General features: G+C 35.4%; 2 protein-coding genes across 2 annotated transcripts; both read left to right on the plus strand.

The window, feature by feature from the left end:
* Window positions 1409–2074, plus strand: LOC107634701 (protein PXR1-like). The gene is made up of 4 exons (XM_021117441.1): window positions 1409–1436; window positions 1509–1732; window positions 1840–1917; window positions 2005–2074. Exons 1-4 carry the CDS (start codon window positions 1410–1412, stop codon window positions 2072–2074), a joined length of 399 nt encoding a protein of 132 aa, XP_020973100.1. The 5' UTR covers window position 1409.
* LOC107631350 (pentatricopeptide repeat-containing protein At1g60770) lies at window positions 8235–10717 on the plus strand. Its single transcript, XM_016334778.2, has 2 exons — window positions 8235–8562; window positions 9290–10717. Exons 1-2 carry the CDS (start codon window positions 8335–8337, stop codon window positions 10532–10534), a joined length of 1473 nt encoding a protein of 490 aa, XP_016190264.1. The 5' UTR covers window positions 8235–8334; the 3' UTR covers window positions 10535–10717.

Genomic DNA, 11462 nt, shown 5'->3' on the forward strand with positions numbered 1-11462 from the left:
TCATTAAATAATAATAATAATACATGAATAAGATAAAATATATAACAAATTGAATATATTATAAGTAAAATTTTAAATATAATAAAATAAATATTATTATATTACATTGTGTGATTTAAATTGGATTGGATCGGATTAATTTAAAAAAGTAGATCTAAAATTTGATCCAATCCATGCAGTTTATCAAAAATAAAATCCAATTAAATTCAAATTAATATGATTTTAATCGGATTTGAATTAGATTTGATGAGCAATTTAATTTAGATCCTTTGGATTTGAACTCCCTTAGTTAATAATACATTACTCTATGTTGGGTATCTAAGTTAATTAAATAGAATAACACAACTAAAATTTATAGATGAGAAATTGATAAAATTGAACCATAATTTAAGTAATAATGAAAATAGTATGACTAAGTAGTAAAGATTATAATCTCCTAATATATATATAGAAAAATCTATAATACTCTCTTACATGTTATAAAAATTCATACAAAAAAAATTACAATATAAAAGTTTTATGAATTTTTTTTTTAATTTTCAATCACTAATATTATGCAAAACATAATATATTAGCAAATATTTTAATCACTTATATATAATTTGCTAAAAATAATAATGTAAAGAACATACATATCACGACTTATTCAATCATTTTATCAACTTGTCATCTTATACAATTTTGTTAAATTAACTTTATCATCATTTATAATTTATTTTCACCACATGATTAAGTTGTTCTTTGACTAAGTAAAAAATTTTAACTAAGCTAACTTATTTAATTTTGACCAAATTAAAAGTTGCAACTTAGCTATATATTATTCAAGATACAAATTTATTTATTAATGTATATCATATCGGGCCTGCTACACATACAAGTATCCAAGCATCCAAGTTGGCCCAGCCCAAATCGAAGACACGCGCATAAGGAAGCATAACATGGCGCGTCAAAATCACGCGCTCAACACAAACGGTTACGTATGGCAAACTCTTCCACTTCCTCCACTTCTTCCACTTCTCAAAACGCTTCGAAAACAAGGAAACGCTCCCATTTTCGAGCAACAATCAAAGTTCAAAATATACAAATCGTTGTTCGAAACCTCCATCAAAATAACATCAAACTCTCCGTGAAGAATCTGAAGAGAAAACGAAGCAACAACACTGAACGTAAGTTCATTAAGATTACTGTATATTTTAGTTTTCTTCTACGTCGTTCTTCTAGGGTTTACTGGGCTATTATTCTTGCTTCTTTGTTAGACTGTTCTAAGTTCTACGTTGGCAATTGATGGCTGCCTCTTTGCCCTCATGATAATATACTTTCATCTTTCTGAAAACAAAGGCAAGAAGAGGGCTGAAAGACCACCAAAGCCTTGGATTGCCAACTGGACTAAGGAGCAGTTGGTGGAAAGAATGACTGCAGAAAGAGAGGAAATTTTGGTAAGTAAACATAATATATTGCTTGTATTTTATTTACCTGAATGCTGCTAGCTAAAATATCTCATGTTTCAGGGGATTGTAAAGATGGCGGAGACAAGAGCAAGAGAAAAAATGAAAAAAAAAGAAAAAAAAGAAAAAAAACAAGAAATCAAAAAAACAAAAAAAAGGAAGGCGAGTCCAACATCGTCTTCGGAGACAGAAACAGCTACTGACAGTGAAACTTCTACCTCTGAGTCTGAGACTCAACAAGACTCAGAGGATTCAGCAAGAAAACACCCCATCAAAAAGGGGAAAAAGTAAGTACCATACTTGGGTGTAATTTATTTTTCGAGTTGGGTGTATTTTGTTGATCACGTTGGGTGTATTTTTAGTATGTTCTAAATAATCACTGTTTGCCTTCCAGAATGGACTCCAGAAAAAGAAAGCAGAGGCAAGAGGAGCCAGATTCTGATTCAGAATCTGAATATGAACAAAGTGATGAGTAATGTCTTGAAATTATTACTCCTTTCTTTTGGCTTCATTATAAAGATTTCGTGTATTAACTGAAATGTCTATTATTAACTTATAGGAGCGAAGAATCATCACCTGCAGAGAAGGAGAAGGAGAAGAAAAAAACAAAAACAACACCAAAAAAGTAAGCACTTATTTGCATAATATTCTGTGATAAAATTAATTTTTTATTTCTGATTCGTACTCTTTTTTTTCCACCCAGAGCACAACCAAAAAAGAAAAAAGTTCTCGTGGAGGATTCACCTCCTAAAGAAGACCAATACTTTGACGGGTACAGTACCTCGTAAGCTTTATTACCGTCTATCGTCGTAATTATTTTTGTTAAAATCTTCTTTTATGAATGTAGTGAGACATATGAAATATCAAGTGACGAACTGGAAGAATGGCTAGGGCAAAACGTTGATAAATCTGCTGCAGAGGGGTATGTCTTGCTGGGCTGTCTATTTCATATTTTGTTGTGTTTTGTATGCTAATAATTGTTTCTTGTTTCGCAGCGAGAACCAACCTGACCTGCGATCGACAGAAGGTCGCTATGTGTCGTCTGAAACGTAAGAAGCTTTATTATTTAATAAAATCTTATTATCATGATTTGGGTGTATCTTGTGGAACCATTTGGGTGTATTGTGTGGATCAAGTTGGGTGTATGTTGTTTAATAAGTTGGAATAACATGAAATCTGTTTTAGAATCCCGGCTGTGAACTTGGGAAGTGATAGTCCTTCCTCTCAAGGACACACAGAACAGAGTAGTGTAAACCAGCCGTCACAGAGCATGTAATTTTTCTTTTAAATAACCGTTACTTTTGTTCTTCTATTACCCTTCTACTTCTAATTCTGTATATATTTTTTTTAGAAAAAAAAGCCCTTTATTATTTTATTCAAGAAAAAAAAGGCAGGAAAAAAAAGCAAAAACTGCAATTATGTAAGTTCTCAAAAAAACAAAGCATGTCTTCTTTTTGAATTGTTCAGTCTTGGATTGACTGATTCAAGCCAGGAGGGGGCGTCAACGCAGGAGACAGAAAGGGAAAAATCTCCAGAAGCTGCGAATTTGATAGAACAATTGGACAGTTTGGTCCAAAGAATAGCAAGCAGCGCGACGAAGGGAAAAAACACAAGTCCACAAATTCAAAGGGAGACTGGGGGAGAAAGTTCTGCAAAGTTTGAAACTCCTCGGGGATTATATCAGATTACGGATGATATGAAACAAAAGTGCTACATCTGGGGGACAAGACTGAAGGAAGATGCAGATGGCAATACTAACAAGTATGAGGAAATGTGGACTCTGATTGGCCAAGGAAAATACATTTTGATGAGAATGCACCTTGCTTCCCTCCAGGCAAAAAGTGATATAGAATCTCAGGTAATATTATAATAAAATTAATGTTTTTACACCAAAGTCAATTACAATGCTTATTAATGTAAAATTTATTTCGGCATATATTTCTAGATTGTATCTGCCATCTGCCTCATCCTCAACAACAAAAATGAAAAGAGATTTCAAGAACAAATATACTGTCTCCCCCCCGATATTGTGGTAAGTATTACTTCTACAAACTTCGGGTGTATTTTCTGTATTGATTTGGGTGTATTTTTTACGTTCGATTGGGTGTAAGTTTAGTATTTCATTTCTCGTTTCCCATTCTTGCAGTGCATGGCACTTTCGGATCATCCAAACGGGGAATTCGTATCACCGAAAACGGAAAAGGAATTCAGGGTGGAAGCCTACCCGAGTTTCATTCCCTTCATAGATAGAAAAAAATTGACTTCGCACCCATATGTAAGTTTTCGTTTGCTAAATTTGTTAGTACGCTTATTTACTTATTTGCAAAATAAAATAACACACTGTTCATGTGTGGCAATCCTTCAGATTTTTGCCCCTGTCTGCTACGCGGGGCATTGGTGGTTATGGCTGATAAATACAAGAAAGCGGAAATGTCAAATACTTGACCCGCTACACAAAAAAGCTCCCACCGATGAAAGAAAGGCCATTAATAAATTCATTGTAAGTTGCCTCTGTCTTCTTTACTTTAATAGATAGGTCTATTTCGTTAGTTGTGATGGGTGTATATTGTCCATTCAGTTGGGTGTATCGTGTCCATTCATTCGGGTGTATTACTGATTTGTTTTTCGAACCTCTTGCTTCTTGGCTCCATTAGTGGCTCGTCGTGGCAGCTCTTGATGTGTGTGTGTCGCCTCTTTACCTTCTTGCTCCATCGTTCAAGTATGTATCTCGGTGACACTTGGCTTACTTGTTCGAAGCTTAACACGCTTAGTGCGTGACGGCATAGTATCCCTCTCGACTCGAATAATAAGCAATGGTATTTTACCTCGGCTGCAACCGAGTCGTAAGTAACCACGAACTTGTTGAATATTGAGCTGGAAACTTGTTCTCCGACTTCGTATACTGAATAGCCTAGAGCGGAATTCTTTAATCTGGTGATGCAATTTGCCTTTCCTCTGAATTGCGCTTGGACTTCCCTAAACTTTGCGTGAGTGTACGCATCTTGAAACTGAGCTTCAATGCAGGATTTGGTTGCACACGGTATGACCGTATGAAAATCTGCAGCATCTGATTCTCTCTCTGCTTGCTCCCGGCTTCCGAACTATATAACTCTGTATTACTTTACTGAATTAATATTGCTGTTTAAACAGAATATACTTTTTAATTGTAGGAGGAGGTGGACCACTATAGAGTGGAGTACGCATCCCGGATACTATTTAGTGAGATGAATACACAGAGAGATCAGGCAATTAGAGAGAGTAGTGCTATAAGGCTGTCGAAGCCATCCTCTATATTATTAAGTCCTTTTTGTCAGATTAATTCTGCTGATATAGAAACTGGGTAATCCAACTGCTTGGTAGTTTGTAAATTGAACAAATGATGTAAATATTTGCCATTTATCAACAACTTCTATTCCATGTATATTTTTTCCCATAGTTAAACTATCCGTGCTGCTAAACTGTCTGTGATGTATTCAAAAGCTGTATTACAGGTGGTAAAATATGAAGGAAAAAATCAAGGCATATACAAACTGTTACACCCAACGCAAGTCTAATAATACACCCAAGATTGCATAAAATATACACCCAAACTGTCTGTGATGTATTCAAAATATATGAATTACATGTACTAAAATATGAAGAAAAACATCAAATCAAATATAAACCCATAACCTGAGAATTTTTATAGCTTTTGTTTTATATATATCTATATATGTGTCTATATCTAAATTGTGAATTAACGAAAATACACCCAAAATAACGGTGCTTTTACACCCATATAGTTCAAGCTCAAAAAAGAAATTCTGATTCTTCTCTTTCATTCTTAACAAATATTTCCCGAATTCCTTTGCATCTTCTTGTTCGGAAACATTCCGCACTTCCCTGGTAATGTAATTCCTCACATCCTTTTCGATAAAATTTAGCTCGCGGTGACCCCCGGCAGCCGCAACAAATGATTGGTAGGTTTTGCTAGGTCTGATACCGGCCTCCTCGTTATTCTCTATCGTACGACGAATGGACATGCTTAGTTCCCTGTGTTGTTTGAGCATCTCTGCTTTACTTGGACAGCAGGGGTGTGAATGATCCAGCACAACCTTTGAAATTATCCAAGCACCATTCACAGTCAATGTTCAGCAATTTTTCAACTACACAATGCTATACAAATTACTGAAAGAAAATTCATACTAATCTTATGTAAATCAAACCTCAGGGACTTCGTTAGATTCTGACTCATAATCCACTTCGTCTGGATTCAGCTGACAATCTGAGGTTGAATGATCCATTATCTTCAAAACGAGATCAAACTTTGATTTCAGAAAACAACAAATCAAAAATAGAAAACGAAGCTCGAATTGCAGAGAGAGAAAAAGGTAACCTAAACGAAGAAGATGCTAGTGAGAAAAGGAGACGAAAAAAACGATGGAAAAGAAGGAGGGAAGAAGCGCGAGAAGAAGAAAAACGAAATCTCAAAATAACGAAAACGAAAAAGGAAAGAAATATTTTAAATCTGGTAGTTAGATATACGCGCGATGTTATATAGCGCGTGTAATCAACGTACCTGAAGAAGCGCGTATTTTGATTTTATTGTTTAATGAACTTGTAAAGCATACAAGCCATTAGGGCTTGTATGCAGAGCTTTTCCGATATCATATTTAAGATCTGGTGATGAATTTAGACAAGTCAGATTTCCCATGGATATACTGTAATGTAGGGGTGAACCCGGATTGAATATGGCCAAAATCTCGATTTGATTCGCATTAAAATTATTGGATCGGATTGGATATAATATCCGCAGTTTTTTTGTTTGGATTCGATCCGATCTGATCCACACATTTGCGGATATCGGATATATCTGCAAAACAGAAAAAAAAATTAAAAACTTATTTTTATTAAAAAATATCAATAATTTTTTTTTACTCTTTTAAATATATTTACTATTAAAATAATATTTGTTCATACCCTGGCCCAATGATAAGGCCCAGGTATAAATAAAAGGCCCAATCCTAAAGGATGAGCCCCGCATCTCACCTTCCATCCTCCCCGGAAGTCGGTTCCTACCCCGACTTACTCTAAAGAAGTCGGTGATGAGAGTTAGCTGGCAGATAAACACTCGTTTGAATGAGTAACTGCTCCTAGAATCTCTCTAACCACTTCTAGGAGCCATATCTTAACCTCCCTAAGATAAAGGGACGGTTAACACCCTAAAAAAGTGGCACTACTTCAACGGTGGTTATTGGTTCACCACTATAAGTACACTGACATCCCTCAGGTATCTCTAAGTTCCAATACATTCTAAACCTGCTTAACCCCTTGCTGACTTAGGCATCGGAGTGTCCTTGCAGGTACCACCCCCCATTCGTTCATACTCACAAGTCGGACGGAGGACCCCAAGGTGCAGACCATCTCAAAGGCTTCCTTCAGACGATTGGGCTAACTTAGCAAGTCCAGCCCACCATCTCCGGTTACCCATCGTAACAATATTAAACATACTTTACTTAAATAATAAAATTAAAAGAATACAACATATATGATAATTATTAGTTAAAATAAAACATAAAAAAAATATTTACTTACTTATTTATTTATTTATTTTTGTGGATCTGTAGATATGCGGATACTTACATAAAATCCGTAATCCGATTTTATTGGTGTGTGAATCGGATCGAATTCGATCTAATAACCTTGCAAATCAGATTCATATCCATGATTTTCAGATCGAATTCAGATAAATACTATAGATTTACAGATCAAATCCAATCAATAAACACCCCTACCATAAATGAAATTTCTTCTATAAATGTATGCATTGTGATTGACTAGATTTGGTAACACGTTTTATGGAATTGAATTTAATTTTACAATAATATTTGAGATATTGTGCGTGAATAATTATCTAAAAAATGAATATAATTAAATAATTATATAAAATATTTTAGATAACTGTTAAAATAAAACTCTATGGAAATAGGTTATAGATAAATGATTCGGTTATATGAACAAAGCATATCATGAAGGATTCGGTGATGTTACTATTGTCCTTAATTGATTTATTGAATTTATAAACTTCCATATATTAATTAGTTTGGCATATTGATTTGAACTCTTAAAATAGAACTCTTTATGAAATAGGTTATAGATAACAGATTTGGTTATATGAACAAAGCATATCCTGAAGGATTGGGCGATGTTACTATTGTCCTTAATTGATTTAAGGAATTAATAAACTTCTATATGTTAATTAGTTTGGCATATTGATTTGAATTATTTTTATTTTATTAAATAAAACAAATTTTAATTGTTTTTAGTTATTTTTATTTTGTTATCAAATATTTTTTTTATTTTATCATACAAAGTATAAATATATATATTTTTTTTGTCTACGGTATCCCCCAACCTGACAGGTTAAGGATTAAACCGTCGCGGATCTGAATTCTATTTAAGGGTCTGCTGCTAGTCAATGAATTGCTACATGTACAAGGTGGAATTTGAACTCTCCGACACTTGCTTAAGTGGACGAGTGAGCTGACCACTCGACCAACCCAAATTGGTTCGAGACAAACAACTTTATCACTACATCACATGCTTCCACCACTTATTTGAATAATTTGATTACATACTTGGTAAGTAATAGCCTTTTTTTTTTTTGTAATAAGTAATAACCTTTATTCTTTGTCAAGTTGTTGTTGGTTTTGGTAAGCATACGGGCCGAAGCCCAACAAGACCATAAAGTAACAGAAATTGGGCCTCGAGGCCAAACTTTACGTGAGCCCAATTGTTTAGCCTGAGCAGATCCCTCTCTCTCCTCCGAAGAACTAGGGTTTTGGGGTTTGCTTCCTTCCTTCCTTGGAATGTGAAGATCAGAAGCAGGAGCAGCAACGTCAATTCGAGAATGTCGGTGATGCAGCGTTACGGGCGCACCAAGAGCGTTGTGAAGCGTTCGAAGAAGTACTTGGACGAAGCGCTTTACTTGAAGCTCTTCAGGGAAGGTTCCGCTGAACTCAACGTGCGGCAGCAGCTGAACCAATTCTTCAAGAGCGGAAAGCGCGTTTACAAATGGGAGGTCGGCGACACACTCAAGAAGCTTCGCCAACGCCATCTCTATTCCCCTGCTCTCAAGGTTTTCTTGTTTTTTGTATTAAATTTTATTGGTTACTTGTAAGTTAACAATTTCTACGTCATTTTTGAATTCGTAATTTTTAGAAAGAGAACATGATATAGTGGTCAAATTGATATAATCTTAACTGTGTTTTGATCTAGTGTTAGTTTGAGTTTTATTTCTGAGAGATTATAGTGCTGATGTTGATGTGATTGTTTAGAAGCTATGGATTTATGTGATTTATGAATGTGGATGCATCAAACCTAGTTTTGTTGGTTGTGGAACACTTCATCAAAAGAGTGGCAGTGAACTAGTGATAATACAAAATCATATATGCAGAGGAGTGGTTTTCGTTCATAACCTGAAGGAATTTGAGATTATGTAGGCCCTAGTAAGGAGACTGAATCAGATAAGGGTAGTGGTGGTTCAGTAGCTAGATTTATACTATAAGAGGTTTGGATGGAAATGATTTGAATATGAATATAATTTATGAAAGAACACTATGGCATCACAAAATCCAATGACTGACCCTGCCTAGTCTTAATGGAAAAAGGTTTGGTTTGCTGTTTCCGTATCAAATTGAGTAATTAGGTGTTGAATTTTATGTTATGTTGTTGCTGGGTATGTATGCTGCTGGTCCAGTGTGACACTAAGCTAGAATTAAATCTAGAAATCATAGTTGGCAGACTGTAGCTTCTTTTACTTAAATTATTTATGGAAAAATGTGTCTTTTTCTCCAATGTTACAGCTCTCAAAAACCATGGCTAAGAGGAATATGAACAAGACAGTCAGTGACCATGCTATACATCTTGATTTGCTTGCTAAAGCTCAAGGCATTGCTGCTGCTGAGAATTATTTTGTTAATCTCCCTGAAACAGCAAAAAATCATCTATGTTATGGAGCCCTTCTCAACTGTTACTGTAAGGAATTGATGACTGAAAAAGCAGAAGGTCTGATGGAAAAGATGAAGATTCTCAAGCTTCCTTTAAGTTCCATGTCTTACAATAGCCTTATGACTCTGTATACTAAAGTAGAGCGGTCAGAGAAGATTCCCTCCATCATAGAAGAAATGAAAGCTAGCAGTATAATGCTGGACACATACTCGTATAATGTCTGGATGAGAGCTCTTGCTGCTGTTAATGATATTTCTGGTGTTGAAAGGGTTATGGATGAGATGAAGAGGGATGATCAAGTCACTGGAGATTGGACGACATATAGCAACTTAGCATCAATCTATGTCGATGCTAGCTTGTTTGAGAAGGCAGAAGTAGCACTCAAAGAATTGGAAAAGAGAAATGCTCGCAAAGATCTCTCTGCATACCAGTTTCTAATCACATTGTACGGGAGAACAGGTAACTTATTAGAGGTTTACAAGGTTTGGCGTTCTCTTAGGCTGGCATTTCCTAAAACCGCAAACATAAGTTATCTGAACATGATTCAAGTGCTGGTTAATTTGAAAGATCTTCCCGGAGCAGAAAAATGTTTCCGGGAGTGGGAATCTGGATGTCCTAAGTTTGATATCCGAATTGCAAATGCTCTGATTGGAGCATACACAAAACTAGATATGCTGGAGAAGGCCAAAGAGATCAAGGAACGTGCTCGAAGGAGGGGTGCCAAGCCTAATGCTAAGACCTGGGAGATCTTTCTTGATTACCATCTTCGAAAAGGAGAATTTAAGTTGGCTGTGGATTGTCTAGACAATGCAGTATCAATTGGTAGAGGAAATGGCGAGAAGTGGGTTCCATCATCAGAGACCATTAGTGTTATGATGAAGCATTTTGAGCAAGAGAAAAATGTTGATGGTGCAGAAGAATTTGTAGAGATCTTGAAGAAATCTGTGGAATCTCTTGGTGCAGAGGTGTTTGAATCCTTGATTAGAACTTATGCAGCTGCTGGTAGGACCAGTGCTGCTCTGCGACGACGATTGAAGATGGAGAAAGTGGATGTGAGTGAAGAAACCAAGAAGTTGCTTGAGGCTATCTCAGTGGAGTGAATAGTGATAGTCTCATCCTTCAAGTTTTGATTGCTGTAAAATCAATGAAGCCCTGAACGTTGCACACATTTTGGCTTTGGTAATAATATCTGGTATGTCAATTAAATTCAAACCTTTTGAAGTGACACATTTTTTCGACCATTGAATATGGGAAATGGATTAGATGGATTTTGGATTCGGTAATGCTATTTGGTACCAAACATTATTCCCGAAGGGAACTACGGTTTGGCAACGATCAAACATTTGTGTTTGGGTATTGTTTTGCTTGATTTTTGTTCGACTTCGACACAAGTGCCGATCAAGCTTGTATCTAAGATGTTAATTCGGAAAGCAGATTTGACTCTAAAAAAATGAGTTCGACCCGGGATTTATCGACTTTAATGTTGAAATTAACTTTGCAAGTAGTGGAACATGAAATTCTTGTATTATTGGCAATAAATTGATATAAACAGAAATTTAACATGAATTGATGGCCAAAATTTAATTAAACAATCTTAAACGTGGAATTAAAATAAAGAAATAACAAAATGCTATAAAAGAGGAAATGAATAACAGAGCTGGAAACAACAATAAATTGAAAAAAGACCAAGCTGGAAACTATTTGCTTTAGTGTGATTTGTGGTGTTTAGTGGAAGTCTCCCTTAAACTATTTGCTGCTGCTCTTATTTCTAGAAAAACAAATTCTTGAGCTGAAAAAGCATTTTTTGATAGTTACCGAAGTTTACCCACGTTTTTTTCTATTACTTGCTCTTCAAGGACAAGAACCCATGTTCTTACTACATCTTGAGAATCAAATAACATACCCTACTTTGTGACAGTTTTATCCATTAGGATAAGATTGGTTTTTAAACATATGTTAATTGTGATATCTTTACTTCAGCCTCTCCACTGTTATTTTCCACCATCAAGATTTCACTACGATGAGGAG

Source organism: Arachis ipaensis, chromosome B03 (genome assembly GCF_000816755.2).
Source record: "Arachis ipaensis cultivar K30076 chromosome B03, Araip1.1, whole genome shotgun sequence".
In the NCBI taxonomy this organism is placed as follows: domain Eukaryota; kingdom Viridiplantae; phylum Streptophyta; class Magnoliopsida; order Fabales; family Fabaceae; genus Arachis; species Arachis ipaensis.